The sequence below is a fragment of the Mauremys mutica genome, chromosome 9 (genome assembly GCF_020497125.1).
Source record: "Mauremys mutica isolate MM-2020 ecotype Southern chromosome 9, ASM2049712v1, whole genome shotgun sequence".
In the NCBI taxonomy this organism is placed as follows: domain Eukaryota; kingdom Metazoa; phylum Chordata; order Testudines; family Geoemydidae; genus Mauremys; species Mauremys mutica.
The window spans coordinates 95,983,633-96,004,513 of record NC_059080.1 but is presented as its reverse complement, the minus strand read 5'-3'; the positions used below and the strand labels follow the sequence as shown (position 1 = coordinate 96,004,513).

Here is a 20,881-nt window from a genome sequence, read left to right as displayed (position 1 = left end):
ACAGGAATGTCAGACAACAAAGTTCCTCCTTCCCGGGGGGGACAGGATCTGCCACCTAGGTCCTGTAACCTTACCATCAAATCTTGGCTAAAACACTTTTTAATCTGCACTGTATTTTCTCCCATCACTGTAGAATCTGAACATCTATTTTGTCTATAGAGACTTTTATTTCACTTATTACTTTAGATACAAATAAAAAAACCCACAATTATGACAGATAATTCTACTTAAAAGATCTTTGGAGATGACATGAGTGAATTTAGTTTTAGCTACAGTACACTTTTCTGTCTTCAATAAGCAAAGCTACCTTCAATAAAGTAAATATAATTTATAATTTAGAAAGGGTCAGCTGATCATTAGAAGCCGAAGGGACTAAGCATCACCAATAATATCACAACTGTGTAATGCAGTGTGCTGAAGAATGCAGTTCCACATGCTTCCACTAGGGGAATTATAGTCCACAAGCACAAACTGCAGACAGCAGAGGAATGAGGTACATAGTAACAACTAGTTTTGAGGGGATAGGTTGAGATTAAGAGAGAATAGGAAGAGAGTCACACAAGAATAAATACTGTTTTCTCCCCAACTGCCCTTCACTACAAGGATTGCCACCTGCAGCCCCACCACTGATTTTGGACATGAGCGGATAGTGATTGGGAAGAGGAGGTTACTTACCTGTAACTAGAGATTCTTCAAGACATGTGGTCCCTATCTGAATTGCACTGAGGACAGCTTGCATCCAGAGCTGGTGAATCTGAAAGCAGTAGTGTCCGTTGGTCCGTGCATGTGCTTTTGCTTTGACTCATGGTTTCGTCCAAGGTGATAAAAGATGGTGCGGACCGACCACGTCTCCAGTTCCCTCTCCACCACAAATCCAACAGATCCGCAGCAGGGGGCAGGATGTGGAATATAGATAGGGACCACACATATCAAAGAACTTCCAGTTACAGGTAAGTAACCTCCTCCTCTTCAAGTGATGGTCCCTGTTCTATTCCACCTTGGGTGATTAACAAGCAGTACCTAATTTGGAGAAGGGTGTGAGGATGAGGATGGAATAGTTGAGTGGAGGACAGCTGTGTTGAATGAGGTATCCATCAGAGTTCTACACCACGATGTAACATATAGTGAAGGTATGTACCAAATGCCACGTGGCCACCCTACATATTCTCTAAGCGGCACATTGTGCAGGGTGGCCATGGTGGATGCCTGGGCTCTCATGGAATGGGCCCTTACCCTGAGGTGTGGAGAGAGAGGCCTAATAATTGATAGTATAGTGTAATGTACCCGGAAATCCATCTGGAAATTCTGTGTGCTTGCCCCTTAACTCTCTCTGCTATTGCAATAAACAATCTAGAAGACTTTCTGATCAATCTTGTCCTCTGCAAGTAAAGGCTAAGGCCCACTGTACATCAAAGGAGTGAAGTCGTCGTTCCTCTTCTGAGGCATGAGGCTTTGGGAAGAAAGCAGGCACATGGATGGGTAGGTTGAGATGAAACTGAGAGATGACCTTTGGTAGAAACTCAGGCATAGAGAGACTTTGTTTTTATAGGAAGTGGTGAAATGGGAGTTCACCATCATGGCGAACTCTATCCTTCTCACTGAAGTGAGAGTCACAAGGAAGGTGACTTTCATGGAAAGGGACATACAGCATGAACCCAGTGGCTCAAAGGATTGTTTCATCAGTGCAAACAGGGCATGGTTGAGGCCCCATTGGGGAGCAACAGGTTGTACAGGTGGAAAAGTTCAGAGGAGGCCTTTCCAAAATCTAGTAGTCAACGGATGTGTAAATAGGAAGTGTCCTTCCCTGGGAAGATGGAATGTGCTGACTGCCGCTAGGTGGACCCTGAGAGAGTTTAGGGCAAGCCCTGACATCTTTAAGGGCAGGAAGTAATTCAAAAGAAGGGAAAATCTCCACTTCCTATGGGGAAAGCATCTTTGGTTTGGCCCAGGAGGCAAAGCGTTTGCACTTGGCCTGGTAGGAATGCCTATTGGACTCCTTCCTTCTGCTCGATAGGATGTCTTGCACTTCCGATGAGCACTCTTGTTCTAGAGCAGATGCACCCATCCAAATACCATGCTCTGAGTTGAGGCGTCTGTGGAGCAGGATTTCTGATCCTGCCACTGTGTTGTGTTAGCAGCTCAGGGAAAGTGCAAATGGGAAGTGGGGCACAAGCTGACATGCAGAGAAGGTTGGAAAACCAGAACTGTTTTGGGCAGAATGGGATGATCAGGAAGACCGTGGCTCTTTCCTGCCTGATCTTATGGAGTATTAGTGGCAGGAGTGGTAAGGAGGCCAGGTGCAGTTAATTTGGGCTGACTAATGGAGTAACAGGTACAGCTTGCAGATACCGCACCTGGATGAAATGTGGGCTTCTCCCAAGCAGTAGAGGCAGCACCAGATGCTCATCGCTGATCGAGAAAAAAAAGGCAGGAGGCACACATTTTAAATCCATGAGTCTTTGGCATGTGGGTATGCAGGCGGGAGGGGTAACCAGTAAACAGATTCCCCCAAAGTCTCAGTTCTACTTCAAACACAACTAAAAAGCTAAAACTATGTAAAAACAGCAAATACAAGAAAAACAAAGTACATATAACTCTACACTTTTTAAGGTGTGTCACACACGAGGACGCTGGTAGTTCCGACTCGGACTATGCAATGGTGAGAAGGATCTAGAGACGCAGTCGGTCCGCCTCACCCTTTATCACCTCAGACGAAACCATGAGACGAAGCAAGGACACATGCACAGACCAATGGACACTCCTGCTTTCAGATTCTCTGACTCTGGATGCATGGATCACATGTGTAAACCCTCAGTGGAATACCATAGGGACCACCATCATTCGAAGAAGAGCTCATTCTTTTCAAATCTTAACATGGGATTGGATATAACAGATGTGGCTCTTGAATCACAAAAATATTTTTGAAAACTAACCTTTAATATTGGAAACCTCATTTTTACAAGTTTTTCTTCTGAAGATTGTTAATAAGTTATACAAATACTGGGGAATCTAAGCAAATGCAGTAATTTTAGCACATTAAGATATAACTACAGAAGACACCACTTTATTTTACTTTATTAGTAAGTTTTACTACTGACATTCTACTAGGTCCACATTTAGGTACAAAGGGTATGCATACCTATAGAGTGCTGGCTTGCTCTGTAACACATGAGGGTGAACGTGCTGTTCAAAAAGACTGTACATCAGAACAGGCAAAGAAGTGAAACTAATGTTGTATAAAGTCAGGTACACACTGTCATAGAGCGTCTGTAAATGGAAATACACTTAATTAGTTTAAGTTTTTAAATACAAAAATGGAAAGATTGACTTGTTTAAAAACAGATATATAAAAGCAATAGTAGCAGCAAATTCACCTAATCTCATGCGAATCTGCACTATTTAAAATTTGTTTGCTAAACAGTATATACATGAAAGTGCATTCCACTGTGTGTTAAATCCTATTACAATTATTTTTTATTTATATTACTGTAGCACCTAGGCGTTCCAGTCATGGCCTCGGACCCCATTGTGATAGACACTGTGCAAACAGAACAAAAAATCAGCCTCCTACCCCAAAGAATTAATAATTTAAGCAAGTTCTAGTTTGGACATTTGTGATCATCCTTTTCTATGCAAATGTGAAGTAATCTTCCAAGTTCAGGCAGGTCTAAACTTAAAACGCTTCAGCGGTGCACCTGAACTGGTGCAGTTGCACCGATGTAGCACTAGTGAAAATGGTGCTACGCCAAAAGGAGGACTTCTCCAATCAGCATAGTTAATCCACCTCCATGAAAGGTGGTAGCTATGTTGCTCAGAGAAGCCCTCCCATCGAAACAGTGCCATCTACACCGGAGATTAGGTCAGTGTGATGCTGTATGGAATCTAGGGGACACAGTATAACTGTATCGCTCAGGGTTGTGGATTTTTCACATCCAAGTGATGTAGTTATACCGATGTAAGTTTATAGTGTAGACATGGCCTTAGTCTTCAGGATACTATGGGATAGTGTTTTCAGAATAGGATTTATACTCCCAAGAGGGACCTAGAGAGCTTTTTAGCTCTCTTTTGATTCCAGTGTGTTCTCCCATAAGCTCTGATTTGTAACATGACTGGCTTTGACAGATATCCAAACAGTCTAAATCAAAGATTTGTAAAGTTGAAGACAGAAATGTGAGAGAGAAACTGGCATAATCCAAAGATTAAATTTATACACAAACTACATGTAAGCAATAAACGCAGGGAAATTCAAATGCAAACACCAATTACCTAAACAAACCATGGTGCATAAAGTAAACCATGACATTTTTTAAAAGCCTTATGATTATGTACTAGATATTGGAAGAAAAAAAAAACAGGCTACTTATAACGTTAACAATAAAATCTGCTATTTGTGCAGGAACTGATGTCAGAGGTGGTGCAGAGGAGACAATGAGATCTCCATCACTGACCCAGTTTTCTGATCTTCAGCCACTAGCACCTAACTCTGCTCCACATTGTCCTCAAGACCACTTTCCCATGAGATGAAATCTGCATGGTCTTAAAGCAATGATTCTCAAACTTTTGTATTGGTGACACCTTTCACACAGCAAGCCTCTAAGTTCAACCCCCCTTATAAATTAAAAACACTTAAATATATTTAACGCCATTATAAATGCTGGAGGCAAAGCGTGGTTTGGGGTGACACCCCACATAATAACCTCACAACCCCCTGATGGGTCCCAACCCCCAGTTTCAGAACCCCTGGTCTAAAGCTTTTAAAGCTCAGATCCCCAACCTCTAGCAATTGCTATTTTATAAACTCTCTACAGCTATATAATAATTTATGAGAGATAAGCAGAAGTGACTTAATTGGGGTGGGAAACAGTAACTCACTGACATAATGAACTTTTTAGATTTGTTCTAGAAAATTACTTTGCTTTTTACTAATCATTAATATTAAAATGGAGGCTGGCTATTTTTAAGCTAATACTTAAATGTGTTGTCCACTTGAAGTCAATCATTTCTACAGCAGAAGTTGATTTGTCTGTAATGTGGGAAAGGCACTACAAATAGTGGATTTGGTCAGAGAAAATGGGTTGTCAATAGTGTAATTTTATTCCCTCCATAATTATGGTCTCTTTAGACATGGGAAAAACAAGCTCATCAATTCAGTTTAAAAAAAGTGACAAACTTTGAAGGTGAAAGAGAAAAATAAAATATCCATGAAGTTGCACTACTGATTCATACAGTTATTGTGGAAAAGTAGCTGTCGTACAGCAGACACTTTTTCTGAAGAGAGAGCTATTTTTTTTTTAAAGTGCCATGTTAAGAAATAGGTGGTTGATTATTTTTAAAAGCCAGCAGTCATTTTTGATAAAGGAAATAAAATAATATCATTTAATATACTTTTGCATTTCTGAAAAAGAATAAAGCAACAGGCTAAAGAATATGCAATTTACAAAAAAATATGTATTCCTATTCAGCTGCCAAATTGTACAAAGTTTCTGCAGAAAGTTTAGTGCTTTCCTCCCCATTCGTCTAGTCATTTAACATCCCCTCCCATGTACAAAGAAGTTAGACACCCAATACTTACTTGTTGTGAAAACAAACAAAAGAACTGATATAAAAATTGTGGTGTAATAAAGCATACATTCTGAAAAACAAAAATGAAAGGGATTGTTAGACCTAGAATGTATAAGCCCCTCACACTCAGCCCTGAAAAAAATGACTTCTATGAAGCTGGCATGAATACATGGAGTGAGTAAAGCATTCCACTGTTTCACTTGGGAAGGCAAAGTAATAAGCTTCACCCTGTACCAGATCTTGTTTTTGAATTAAGGTTCAATTTAAACATAATCATCTTACCATCTACTATTCTCACAAGTATCACCTAAGATTCCATATATTTGTAAGAATAATTTACACCAATATAAACACCTTTCCCACTGGTATAACTGTGTCCAGACTCAGGGGTTGTATTGCTTTAACTATATGAAAAAAGGTTTAGAAAACCCAGCCTACAAGGAAAAAAACTGGGCATGCTTACTTCTGAGAAAAGACGACTGATGGGGGACCTGATGATACTCTTCAAATATGTTAAGGGCTGTTATAAAAAGAAACTGATCAACTGTTCTCTATGTCCATTTAAGGTAGGACAAGTAGTAGTAATGGGCTTAATCTGCAGCAAGGGAGATTTAGGTTAAATATTAGGAAAAAAAACTTACTAACTCTAAGGGTAGTTAAGCTCTGGAATAGGGTTCCAAGAGAGGTTGTGGAATCCCCATCATTGGAGGTTTTTAAGAGTAGGTTGGACAAATGCTTGACAGGGATGGTCTAGGTTTTCTTGGTTCTGCCTAAGCACAGGGGGTTGGACTTGATGGTTTCTCAAGGTCCCTTTCAGCCCTATATTTCTATGATACAGGTTTCTAAACAGATATAGGCATAGCAGTACAAAAATGTGTGTGTGGGTTTGTCTATTTTTCCACCTAAATTGGCACTTTGTGATCAATCCAGCCATGTCAATTTAGTGGGTCTGGTCAAGACAAGCTAAGCTGATGGCAGAGCACACTCCCATCAACGTCTGTACTCCACCTCTCTGAAAAGTGGAAAGTAAGTCAGCTGGAGACTGCCTCCTGTCGACATAGCGCAGTGTAGACACTGCTGTAAGTCGACCTATGTTACATAGCATATATAACTGAAGTAGCGCAACTTAGGTTGACTTACAGCGTTAGTACAGGCCAGCCCTATGTGTAGACCAGCCCTTGCTGAAAGATGTGAGAATAATAAAACAAAAAAATCGCTATTTCCACCCCAGCTTGTTTACTTGGGCATTTAACAGCACTTTGTGCATAGTTAATTTTCACTCTGACTCCTCTATAGTGTCCTGTTGGTGTGGCACCTTCACACAGCAAGAGAGGAAAGAAGAGGTTACTTACCTGTAACTGGAGGTTCTTTAAGATATGTGGTCCCTATCAGTATTCTACTGAAGGTTATGTGCATGCACCATGTGCCCAGAGCCAGAGCTTCTCAAAGTGGTATTGCTCGGTGATCTGCACATGTGCCCTTGTATTGCCTTGTGGTTTCGCCTGAGGTGATAAAGGGAGGGGCAGACTGACTGTGTCTTCGGTTCCTTCTTCACCACAGATCTACAGATCCACAGCAGAGGGGAAGGAGGGTGGGTCTGGAATACAGATAGGGACCATGCATCTCGAAGAACCTTCAGTTACAGGTAAGTAACCTCCTCCTCTTCAAATGCTAGTCTCTATTGTATTCCACTGAAGGTGATTGACCAGCAGTACTTAGAGAGAGGAGGGTGCGAGGAAGATGGTGGAATCGTATAGCAGAGGACCGCTGTGCCGAATGAGGCATCCATCGTAGAATCACATCCCAGAGCATAGTGAGAGGAAAAGGTGTGTACTGAACTCCATGTGGCCACCTTCCATATGTCCACAAGGGCCATGTTGTGAAGCATGGGTGTGGTTGATGCTTGCGCACTCATGGAATGGGCTCGTATCCCATCTCAGGGGAGCACTCTAACAATTGATAGCAGCGTGTAATGAACCTTGAGACCCACTTAGAGGTTCTCTGGGTGGAAATGGCCTGTCCTTTAATTATCTCTGTTATGGTGACAAATAGCCTGGGAGACTTCTGGAACAGCTTTGTCCTTTGTAGATAAAAGGCTAGGGCCGTATGCACATTGAGGGAAGGAAGCTGTCATTACTCTTTTGAGGCATATGGTTTTGGAAAGAAGGTAGTCAGATGTTGAGGTGGAATTGGGAAACCACCTTTGGCAGAAACTTGGGATGCAGTCACAGTGAGCTTTTGTCTTTATGGAACATGGTGAAAGGGGGGCTTGACATCATGGCTCTCAGTTCACCAACCCTCCTTGCTGAGATAAGCAACAAGGAAAGCAACCTTCATGGAGAGGAGAGAGGGCAGGAGGCCAGCAGTTTGAAGGGAGTTTTCATTAAAGAGGTAAGAAATAGCTGAGGTCCCACTGGGGAACAATAGGCTGAATGAGTGGATAGTTACGCAAAAGGCCCTTCCAGGATTGGGCAGTCAAGAGGTCCACTCCAGGGTGGAAAGCATTAAATGGTGGCAGCATGCACTCTGACAGAGCTGAGAACACATCCCGAGGTTTTCAGGTGGAGGAAATAGTCTCCCGAGGCAGACAAGACTGTTCTAAAGGTGAATATTGGGGCCAGGAACTCCAATATGGCCAACCCGGTTGATCCTGTTGTTGTACTTGTGCCCAAGGAGCCGGATAGCAGCTTCTTGGGTAAGACAAAGGCTGAAACTGCCACGGAGCTGTCAGAACCCTCTGGTAGTCGTGTTTCTGGAATGGAAGTGGCACACTGTGCCGAAAGTCCAGATCCCTCAGATTCAGAGGAGTCAGAGTCTTGCATGAATGGCAGTACTGGCAGAACAAGAGGTGTTAGAAAGGTACAGCCAGCAGACAGCAGATGTAGTGCAGGAGATGGAGCCCTCTGCAGAGATGAGTGCACTGGAATATGCAGAAACTTCGCTCCTTCCAAAGCAAACAGTTTGTGAGGGCTGGGAGCACTTCTGAGTCACTCCGGAGTCAATGGTATTTCTGGTGTACTGATGGGACTGGAACTAGTAAAGGCATCTGTCTCAGGACCAACAATTCACGGGATGCTGGAGGGGTATGTGGATTCGGTGCCGGGACCAGTGGATCTGGCAAGTGGTGTGGCCTCATCTCTCTTGGAACGTGTAGCTCCCTCCATGCCTGGAACTTGTGGACCATGCAGCGTCCTTCTTGGATTTAAAGGAAGACTTACTACCATGCTTCTGCGCATACTTCTGTGGCTGATGGCTAGGCCTGTAGCACTGGTACTGGCAGATCCAGACGGAGGCTATGTGGTAGGGGGAGTGCTCTTGGATTGCTCAGGCTCATGTACAATGGGCCAGGATCCGACTTCAGCCCCATGGCAACCTCCATGAGGTGTTTCTTGAGGTAGAGAGCTTGGCCCTCCCGTGTATAGGCAGGGAAGGAGAGGCAGATCCTGCACCTGAAGGTGATGTGGGCTTCCCCCAAACAGTATAAACAGCATTGGTGTTTGTTGCTGATGGAAAATGAGCCAGGGCAGGAAGCACAGACTTTTAATTTTGTCATTTTCGGCATAAGAACCCAGACCTAGGAGCTGGGGTGTGGGAAGAAATTATTTGGTGGGAAAAAACGCAGAAGCCGTGTGCCAAGGAATTATCAAATTACAATAAAAACCAATAAAATCCTATAAAAAAAAGTAAGTATTTTGGTAAAATTTTTCAAAAGTGAATTACTAAGAACAAGAGATCAGGAGACACTCCAACCCTGACCATGCGGCAGTGAGAAGGAACTGGAGACACGGTCGGTCTGCCCCGCCCTTTACTGCCTCGGGATAAACCACAAGGCAATACAAGGGCACATGCACATATCCCCTCATTGGAATACAAAAGGGACAATCACTTGTAGAAGAAGAAACATTTTTTTTTTTAAATAGAGAAAAAAAAAGTGACTCTGTCCACATATTTATTCAAATGACACCATCACAGGACCTAATCACATTAGCCACGCCATCAGGGGCTCGTTCACCTGAACATCTACCAACGTGATATATGCCACCATGTGCCAGCAATGCCCCTCTGCCACGTACATTGGCCAAATTGGACAGTCTCTACGCAAAAGAATAGAAATCTGGACACAAATCTGACATCAGGAATCATAATATTAAAAAACCAGTTGGAGAACATTTCAACCTCTCTGGTCACTCAGTAACAGATTTAAAGGTGGCAAGAACAAATGGATATAAACTGGACACTAGGAAGTTTAGACTTGAAATTAGGTGAAGGTTTCTAACCATTAGAGGAGTGAAGTTCTGGAACAGCCTTCCAAGGGGAGTAGTGGGGGCAAAAGACATATCTGGCTTTAAGACTAAGCTTGATAAATTTATGGAGGGGATGGTATAGCCTAATTTTGGCAATTGATCTTTGATTATCAGCAGGTAAGTATGCCCAGTGGTCTGTGATGGAATGTTAGATGGGTTGGGATCTGAGTTACTACAGAGAATTCTTTCCTGGGTGCTGGCTGGTGAGTCTTGCCCACATGCTCAGGGTTTAACTGATCGCCATATTTGGGGTCGGGAAGGAATTTTCCTCCAGGGCAGATTGGCAGAGGCCCTGGAGGTTTTTCGCCTTCCTCTGCAGCATGGGGCACGGGTCACTTGCTGGAGGATTCTCTGCAGCTTGAGGTCTTCAAACCGCAATTTGGGGACTTCAATAACTCAGACATAGGCTAGGGGTTTGTTATAGAAGTGGATGGGTGAAATTCTGTGGCCTGCATTGTGCAGGAGGTCAGACTAGATGATCATAATGGTCCCTTCTGACCTTAAAGTCTATGAGTCTATAATTTTGCAACAGAAAAGCTTCAAAAACAGACTCCAACAAGAAACTGCAGAGCTTGAATTAATATGCAAACTAGATACCATTAACTTGGGTTTAAATAGAGACTGGGAGTGGCTGGGTCATTACACATACTGAATTTATTTCCCCATGTTAAGTATCCTCACACCTTGTCAACTGTTTAAAATGGGTCATCTTGATTATCACTACAGAAGTTTTTTTTCTCCTGCTGATAATAGCTCATCTTAATTAATTAACCTCTTACAGTTGGTATGGCTACTTCCACTTTTTCATGTTCTCTGTATGTATCTCTCTCTTCTTACTATATGTTCCATTCTATGCATCTGGTGAAGTGGGCTGTAGCCCACAAAAGCTTATGTTCAAATAAATTTGTTAGGCTCTAAGGTGCCACAAATACTCCTGTTCTTTTTGCAAAAAAAAAAACAACAAAAAACTGACTGTAGATGACAAAAACTGACAGAGGAACTGGGCTCAGGGTAGTACCCAAGATGACTTAAAATCCAAATAAATTTTAAAATGGGTTAAGTTGGTAGAGTAACAATAGCTGCACACTTGCCTAGGTGAACTCTGCTGCAATATTCAAAGATACTTCCAGTGGGCAGTATTCCACATGAATTCTGAAGCAAAATGGGTCTCTCATTTCAGGTTTGCTCTGTTGTATATCAATACCCAGACACTCCCAGGTGGTAGATATTTAATATTTTGGTGATTTAACTGCAAGAATTAAGTCTGAGACACATTTAGGCTAGGAAAAAGAATCCTTAGTTCTACTGAACATCACTGGCACACTGAATAGACTTACCTTATAAAAAAAGTACTGTACAAGGGTTGCTATCCTAATATAGTAAAAGTGACCATGAACAAGAAGCAACTTGGAGAGGAATTTAAACCTTGCTATTGCATAGTCACTGTTTCTTACAGCTTGCCTTCCTTCCTTCCCCATAATTCCTGTAATATTTGGGACAGAAAATATAAATGAAATTAGAGTAAATCATGCAGAAAAAGTAAATTTATGAAAATATACATTTGAAAGCGACAGGTTATCTTCTATACACTTTCACATTTTAAAGACTCCAATAGCTATTCATAACAATAGGAGGTAACAATTTTGACAATTAGAGGATCAGCTTCACTCAAGGTCCCTGGACCAGTTAGACCAAAATACTACTGCATTTACACCTTACTGACAGTTTATAGCAAAAAAAATATGTTAAGTGGTAAAACTTTAGTTACCTCTATAAAGAGAATAGCTTCAATTCTGTGTCAAGAGAGACATTCAATAGTGTCTTAAGTAACAGCTGAAGATAATTAAGAGAATACCATTTTATGGGGGGCTAGATTCTGATGTGCAGTATAACGGACACGAGCTATTGATATTTAAGATGTTGTCTTCAGAAGGGAATGGTCTTCCATTTTAGATTCCACTGAAATTCTGACATACAACATGCAACTGCGTGTTGAAAAATGATTGGAAGATTGATGTATTGTCATTTTCAGGTGTAAATGTCAAGTTCAGCAGTTTAAAAGTACAAGTACAGACTAATTCTATATACAGTAAAATGCTTTATTAAGAACACAAGCTTAAATATTTATATCAAGTGAAAGTTCTGAAAAAGGTCAGTTACCTATGCCAACATGCGCTTCTTGTATCATGCTTACATCATTAGCCCCATCACCAATGGCTAATGTTATAGGTTTCTCTGGAGATGTTTTTAACAGTCGTACTACCTGAAGAGGAGGGGGAAAAAAGGAAAAGGTTGGTGAGGGGATTTTCAGGTTATAAATCTGCACTAATTCATGAGTAGCTTAAATAAATGCAACCACCAGTGAACCCCAGGGATAAGCATGCTTGGATAAGAGTATCTCCAGCATGTCACATAAATTCATAGCTCTATTGGAAAAGCCTCTTGTTTTTTAACACAACTTTTAGGATATGTCTACATTGCAATCAAATATGTGAATACAGCTTGGGTAGGTATACCTATGTGAGCTTTAATCCAGCAGAAGCACATGTTGCCATGTCTTGCAGCATAGGCTGTACAAGCGGCTTGTAGCCCTGGGTACACACTTGAGTTGCTAGCCTGCACTGTTAATGCTGACACATTGTCACTGGTATTTTAAGCTCTGCTGTTTACACTAAAGCTAACCAAGCCATGCCCACCTGAGCTGCAATCACACCTTCAATTGCAGTGTGGACATACTCTGAAATTACACATGCCTCCAGGCTATTACATATAACCGTCTCCCCACATAACTATCTGCTCTTTTACAACTATTAATCTAACCAAAATACTCAATTTTACTTCTCATGCAAGTAGGGAGTGGGAGCAACCGATAGACAGTACCTTCAAAGGTTACCTACAGAGTTAACTCTCTTAAAAGGTTTCACGGGGACTATGAAAACAGACTCATTCATCCATCAGATTATGCTGTGTATACATAATGCAGGCAAACTAAAAAAGTTTGAATGCTAAACAACTTGAAATATAAGAAAACAACACTTAAGACAGGAAGAAAAAACCTCAACTGTATCCTGAAGTTGAATTGTATGATATAAATCATCCCACACAGCATAAGAAAAGCATATTTTCAATATGGGTAGGAAAATAATATAGCACAATTTCCCCATATTAATTCACAGGCTACCGATGCAAAAACTACTATATAAAAACAGAGCTACTATAAAATTGGTATTTTCACATAAAAGACATACAAAATAATTAGGATGAACAGACATTCCATAGCCGCTGAACAAAGGGAACACTGAAAATTGAACCAGGGAATAATCCAAAATTTGAATCCCTTGATAATACGGTCTCAAGATCATGCAGAGTAGGTTATGGAGAAAAACTCTTATCTGGTGGTATGTGCAGATTTAAGGAGAGATTAATTTCTCTGAATTCAGTATCACATAATTTGACAAGACTGGATGAAATTCCCTCAACTCTTAAAGCTTAAGAACACATTTAATCTCTCTGAAAATACAGTATTTACTGAATTCCTTTTCTTGAAGGCTATATAACTGAAGGGAATTATCCACAGAACAATCACCAGATCATAAAAAGGGCCAGGACTGTTTCTTATATCTGAGAACACCCCAGAGACTTCCTAAACTTCTTACAACAAACAGGAAACAGGAGAATATGGGAATAGCTGAACAGGTGGTAAATGGACATAGACACAAACAACACTGCTCAAAACGAAGACAACAACATATGGCCTGCACTGCATTCCTTTGTATGTGATCTTTTGCATTAGTATCAAGTTGAGTACTAGGGGTATATATTAACAAACTCATCCAAAAGACTTCCATTAAAGAATATATACGCAAAGGGATTAACAAACTCATCCTTTCCACACAGTTCAGGAGAGAAGTGGCTCCTGAAAAGGTCTCTTTTGCAGATGAAGCACCTCTTGATCTTCAGTTTGCTCCGACTGGACTGCTCCACCATTAAGGACTGCAATAGATAAGGCAGGGGGTGCTAAACTGCTGCTTTGTTTGCACCAATGGAGGCAGAGATAATCTAGTGTAAGGATAAGGGGTGTGACCAAGCCCTCTGGATAAGTTTGAACCGCCTTTTGTTTGTGCAGGAAGAGAGGTGCAGCCCCAATGTCTTTGATTGCAAGGCTAGAACCTAGAAAGGTACTAGTAATGGGTCAATGATATGATATTCTTAACCTTTTTCCAGAGGGTATGGCTGGAGAGTTTTGCCCGCATGCTCGGGGTTCAGCTGACCGCCATATTTGGGGTCGGGAAGGAATTTTCCTCCAGGGCAGATTGGCAGTGGCCCTGGAGGTTTTTCGCCTTCCTCCGAAGCATGGGGCAGGGGTCGCTTGCTAAAGGAGTGGGTAGATCGGCTTATGTGGCCTGCATCTTGCAGGAGGTCAGACTATATGATCATAATGGTCCCTTCTGATCTTGAATTCTATGATTCTATAATGTAACAGGAGACACAGCAAACCTGGAAGGGAATGCTAAAACTTTTGTGAGATACTCCATAGAATCAACCATGATGAATACAGCTAAGGAAAGTAGACATATGTATAGATGTCTCCCTAGATTACTTAAGTACAGTGCAATAAAGGAATTGCTAATGTCATCAAATATGTATTTTGGCACAGACAATGGAAAGGATGTGCTGTGCCGTGCCAGAAGAACATACCATTGCCATACAAGAATCTTGCATCCTCTCACATACTAGAAGTGAGACTAGAAGAAAGGATACCGTATTTTCCGGCATATAAGGCGACTGGGCATATAAGACGACCCCCTAATTTTACAGTTAAAACATAGGTTTTGGCCTATACTCGCCGTATAAGACGACCCCCCCTTCCGAGGGGGGGAGCCCAGAGCCTTTTAAATCCCAGCCGCGGCGGGGAGTCAGAGGGCTCTGGGCTGCCCGCTGTTTATACCCGGCGTATAAGACGACCCCCGATTTTTGAGGGTTGTTTTTTAGTATAGAAAGTCGTCTTATACGCCGGAAAATACAGTAAGTTCATATAAGAAACATCCCTTAAAAAGGACAGACAGATAACCATCAATTATGATTTGAGAAAGTCAAAGAGTCATCAGGAATTCTAATTAAGAATGGCACTAACAAAAATAGTTCCTCCTCTTTTCAAAGCAAAATAGGTTTACAGCCAGTGAGTAGCCCCAGTTTAGTTACTGGGCGGGACAACTGTAGAACAGGTAAAATGGAGAAACACTATTGTATCTCTGGATGCAAGAATTACGTGCATTCCTGAGAACAGCAGCCCTCGAAATCTTTGCTGCACACATTAAACACATTCTGAACAGGAACCTTCTAACCAGTGCTAGGAAAACTCAAACTTGAGAAGCATTCCTTGAAACAGACACATGGCGAAGAAGAAATAATGAATTATTAATTTTCTGGATTGAGAGAGAGTGCTCTAGCTCAGAGGTTTCTCAAATTTCATTGCACCGCAACCCCCCCTCTGACAACAAAAATTACTATACAACCCCAGGGGGGGATGGATGGGGGGGGACACACACTGAAGCCTGAGCCCGCGTGAGTCCCACCACACTGGGCAGGGGGGCCAAAGCCCAGGGGGCCTATAACCTGAACCCCACCATGCAGGCACTGGGGCTCAGTCTTTGGCTTCAGCCCAGAGCCCCAGCAAGTCTAATGCCAGCCTTGGGGACCCCATTAAAATGGGACTAACTCACTTTAGGATCCCGACCCACAGTTTGAGAACTGCTGCTCTAGCTCAAAGGGATAAACCTCACAAACACAATTACAGATGTTCTGAGTCTTCAAGTTGTTGGATGTGGAGCCAGAAACCTTTTCAGAAAATATCTCCCAGAGGAAAATCATATAACTCCCTGATGTATCAATATGCACTCAGGGTAAAAGAAAGGAGAGGAATGGCATGATGAATGAAGGAATACAACCTTAAAGGCCTACATGTTTATCCTCGTCCTGTACTCATTTCAGAGTAATCTGACTGTAGTTTTGATGGCTAAGGCAAGTCAGTTCCATCAGAAGCTGCTTTAACATAGGCTGTTATAAGATGCGGGAAATAAGGCAGATATACTTGTAGGAGAAGACAGGAACAAGAGGATGTGAAAAATCATTCTTGTTGGCTGCCACCTACCTTCTTTGGCAGCCAAGAATACGTACTTCACAGATGCAAAAGCAACTAAACAGGTATTGACCCAAAATTGGAAGATAGCTATGCTTTCAAGATGCAGGCTGGCAACAAAAATTTCAAGTCAAGCAAAATATGTAATATGACTACCATCATCAAGCCAGTGAATTGTCTCAGCCAGTGGGGAATAGTAACAAGAAACAAACCACTCCTGAGATTTCAGAAACGTGAATAATAGAACCTCGCTCATTTCAGTGGACATTGGAACAAGCCCATAATTCATTGTTTTGATTTCCATGTATCCTTTAAGAGGTCCAATGTTATATAACAGACAGAAACTAGTTCCACGTTGGAAAGGTATCTGATGCTATTTAGGCAACATTTTTTTCTTACATTATACACCCATTTTCAGTCCCATTACGTTAAGCAGAATAATACTCTCTCTCAGGAGCAACAGGTCTATTATGATGGTTAGCCATGCTACCAGTTACTCAAAAGCATTCCAGAGAGTATAATTTACAGGCCCAGGTTAAACATGAAATTTCACCCCAGACAGTAATTTTGAAAACATCTGGATTTCTGGGCTGGAGAGTGGTAATAAGTTACCAGTACTTCTGCAACCACTTTCTTCTATACAGTCTGAACAGAACCATAGAAGGTTCAAACTTCATTCCTGTGCCTGACAGGAACAAGCCAGAAAGATGCCACTATCCAGTGTTACGGGATATCCAGCAACTTATTAAAACTGTGCTGAGCAAAATTCAGTGAAGAACTAAATATGAGTAGATATGAAATCAGGACAGCTTCAGAGAAAAAAAAAATAGTCTGAAGGCACATTCCCACTAGAGATCTTATTCTTTCAGAGGTGAGGCCTCTTTCCCCCCCAACTCAAGCTTCCAGATGTTTTACACCTTTTAAGAACTGCAGTTGTACTTTCTCCATAAAGCTTCTCCAATTTAATCCAAGAAGATTTCTCCATTGAGGTGAGATGGAAAGGATTTCCTTGAAGGAATCTCAACTGTATTACTGGTCAATAGGACTATTCTTCTGAGAAGAAGTTCATAATACTTAACTTTATAAGCAGCTTTGGAATGCAGGATGTCATCATAATCATACAATAATATATAGTTTACAAATGTAAACATTCTTATATTTGAAAATAACCATTATTATTGCATATTGACTTACCTTTGCTTTTTGCAGGGGTGCCATGCGGCAACACAGCACCGCAGAACAATTTCTACAGACTTCCATGAACAGTTTTTCATGTTCCCTGAGTGCAAGAGAGAGGCTGGTGCCATCCACAACCAGCCCATGCTGGATTACATGATCATCCTTTATTCTATTCAGAGAAAAAAAAAAAGTCATTATTACATTGAAAATAACATCGTATTTTAATTTAGTTACACAGTAAGCAAGTACTATATTCACAACAAATAATCACACAAGTTGAGAAGAAGAGTGTCTGTTAGACTTTCAGAAGCAACAGCTTTATTAGTGTCAGAGTAAATTTATATATTAGGCATGTAAATAAACTAAAATGATTGTCGTAAAACTTGAGAAATAAAAATAATCCAGAGTTAGTAACATCATTCAGATTGCCACATATGGTACTTTACCTCCTGGCTAGCTGCCTTAGCTGCTCTGCACATGTACTGTCTGATTTGTGTTGTACAAGTTCAAGGATGTTCATGGTTCTATGGAAGTGTCCACATGATAAACTCACACTAACAGCTGTTTCATGCTTATCTCCAGTAAGCACCCACACTTTGATACCAGCCAATCTGAGTGCCTCTATAGTTTCTTGGACTTTATCTTGGAGTCTGAAAATAAGAACATCTTCACTAATTGGTAGAACTCGCTACAAAAAAACAGTCCACATTATGATTGGGTTTAATATTTAAATATAACAAAGCGTGTGATAAAAAGGAACACAAAATCATGTTTGAAATAGGCAATTATGATATGGTAGGATATTTAACTTGTAAATTGGCATATTTGGATGCAATAAGGGTATTCTTAACACTATTCACAAATGTATTCAGCTAATTTTGTTTCCACCCAGTCTAATCAAGACCTCAGCGAAGCACAATCTAAAGTTTACCTTTACTAAAGTGAAATTACTTCAAATTTGCAGCAGTAAGGCGTTTTAAGCTGAGATCTTCTATATATATTTGAAAAATCTTTCATAAGAAAAGTTTTAGTTTCCTATATTCAGTACTTTTTTCTATTTTTTTTTTTACATTTAGCAATATTTCCATAAAATATATGAAAAACCCTTTAGTGTTCTATCTGCACCCTGAAATTATAATCTTACACAAATCATAATAATTTTTTCATCAACCTATTGTTAAAGAGATTATGATTTCAAATTGGGAATCAGCAGAACTTATTTTGAGACTAATTAAATTTTTTTTTTTTTTTTTTAAATATAGCATAAAAGTAGAATGGCCTCAAGAATATCTACTTTTCAGGTTTTTCCCAGGAGGAATCTGGAAGCCTTACCATACATTTAAGTCAGTCTGATTGTGAATGCACTTTACAAGGTAGACATTTGAAAACCTGTCTGTAAAGCACATAGCACACTATTGGAACTATCAAGTCTCATGCTGCACAACATGTTTAGTACATTTAAGACTTCACTGAGTGTACGTGTGCATTTATTTAAGCGCAGGTAAGTAGCTGTCTATTACTTCATGGTTTGTTGGGACAATTTTACAAAGAAGGGTACAACATCATGGAATTATAAAACAGAAGCCTGTTTTGTTTTGGTAGCGGAATCAGCAGAAGGCCCAAAACATACTTGTCCTCTACTCCTGTAGCCCCAAGTAATTCCAGATCCTTTTCTATGAAGTTGAATACATCTGCCAGTTGTTCTTCTCGTTGATGTAAGGCAGTTCTAGCCTCATGAAGGCGTCTGTCTATTTCCTGATACTCCTCAGCTGTGAATCTTCTATAGGCTACACATAAAGTTCTTAACCCTTTCTGCAACAAAACAAGTAGCACATTTTCAGGCATATTAATATTCATAAAACCATTTAAAAGCATATGAAAGGCACTAAAGAAGGCACTATAAATACAATATTTATATCCTATAAATATACATAATGGAAACCTTAAAAAACTGACCAGTTGCTTTACATAAGGTAGATTACTACTACCAAGCTAAAATTTGGTTAAGTGCAAAAAATGTGCTCAGCACCATACAAGACAAAAAATAAATCACTAGAAGACACCAAGGAAAGGAAACATATTGGAAAGCCTAGAAGAGGCAGAAGGAATGTATTTGACTTAACAAGCACCAGCAGGCCAAATGTTGACTAGTGACAGAGCACTGCAGATTATACGATTTTCTAATACCTGTCTGTTATTTTGAATTGTGGTAGTATTGTGTGATGGTAACAAAAGTGTTCAGATAAGGAAAATGTGTCAGTGGAAAGAGTAGGCTATAAATTCCTAGTTAGTCACAGTTTTGCAACCAGTGCTATGTGAGAGTTCAGTATCCCTGAGGAGTCTAGAAGGACTCAGACTGTGGTCTAATTTTGAGGATTTGGGAACAAATTCCCTCAACAGGAGATCTCAGTGTGGTTGGAAGCTTTTCTAAGTGTTTCCTGTTGCTTGTAAACATAACCTCTACCTTGCTTGGGTATAGCTTCAGTCAAATCTTCCTCACTCAGACCCTGGGATAGGTGGGGCAAGGGTGGCATTGGCATAAGAATGTTAATAATAGAGCTCAGTGTCATCTGCAAATTGCTGGCATTTGAGCTCATGGAATCTTACAATTTCTCCCCATATAAATGCCTCTCTACTCTTGACTAGTCCCCCTAAATTATGTTTTCTTGAACATTTTTCCAAGTTTTAAGATATCTAGGGCCTTAAAGCTGCATAAACATCTTAAATTAATCTAAAGAGTGGTTTAATCTGTTCAAGACTAAGGCTTTTGGTTGATTTAAGTGATTTATGAAGCTTTAAGACCCTAGATATTGTAATCTGAAGGAACAAAAGAGCTGACCAGAGTTTCAAGGGGCTCGGTTAAAAGACAGCAGCCAGAAAAGGACTGAATGGGTTTCCAACTGGCTTAAGTAACAGTGAGTTCTTAGGATGCAAGTGCCAAATTTAAATCTGAATGAGTTTTAAACTATAAAAATCAAATTTTTTTGTTTTATAAATTACACTGAGTTATAAATCAAATCACATTAGAAGACATACTAATTTATTCTGATTTGGTGGTGTCAGCTTCAGATCTTGCAGAGGTAGTGTCACATAAAACAGTACCCCTTCCACATGACAGAGACCCACAGGTTTTTTTGTACACTTCCACTATGTTTTCTGAGCAGTAGCACGAGCAACCAAGATCTATTAGTTGGTTCAGATCTTGAATGTTTTGACTTACCAAAGCAAATTCATCTACGTGAATCCTTGTTTTGTCTATTTCTCCACCTCTACTGTGAGGAAGAATGGATGATTCTGCCCCTTTTGTGAATAAGAGCTTTTCTCCTAAGAAAAAACAGAGTAAAAATTGAGCATATGCACCATTTAGTAGTTTAAAAATTACAACTTTGTGCAAGATCTGGCTGCTTACCAGAAGGACTCTCTACAATGACACTCATTCGTCTACGATTTGGATCAAACTCCAAAACATGAAGTAATTTATACCTGGGGAGAGGGAGGGGAAAGGAAAGCATCTTTTCTTAGAAACAAATGCCAGTAGGAAACAGTTAAATACAAGTTATAAAAATGTCTCCCAAACCCCTATTCTGCTCTAGACATTCTATAAGAACTATACTATGTACAAATGGGGACGATTATCCATACTTTCTCAACTGCTATTTTTCAGCAGTGGTGTATTGGTAGCCTCTGTCTGGCAAGA

The 20,881-nt window shown here is 40.5% G+C and overlaps 1 protein-coding gene across 3 annotated transcripts in view; it reads right to left on the bottom strand.

Annotated features, from left to right (window-relative positions):
- ATP11B (ATPase phospholipid transporting 11B (putative)) overlaps window positions 1–20,881 on the bottom strand; it is a 99,046-nt gene that overhangs the window by 25,396 nt on the left and 52,769 nt on the right. For all 3 annotated transcript variants that reach the window (XM_045030344.1, XM_045030343.1, XM_045030345.1), the window contains exons 16-24: window positions 20,594–20,667; window positions 20,405–20,508; window positions 18,815–18,996; window positions 17,631–17,834; window positions 17,200–17,353; window positions 12,027–12,129; window positions 11,204–11,349; window positions 5,573–5,632; window positions 3,140–3,267 (exon numbers count right to left, since the gene is read on the bottom strand). In XM_045030344.1, coding sequence (XP_044886279.1) covers window positions 3,140–3,267; window positions 5,573–5,632; window positions 11,204–11,349; window positions 12,027–12,129; window positions 17,200–17,353; window positions 17,631–17,834; window positions 18,815–18,996; window positions 20,405–20,508; window positions 20,594–20,667 — 1,155 coding nt within the window. The remainder of the gene's footprint in view (window positions 1–3,139; window positions 3,268–5,572; window positions 5,633–11,203; window positions 11,350–12,026; window positions 12,130–17,199; window positions 17,354–17,630; window positions 17,835–18,814; window positions 18,997–20,404; window positions 20,509–20,593; window positions 20,668–20,881) is intronic.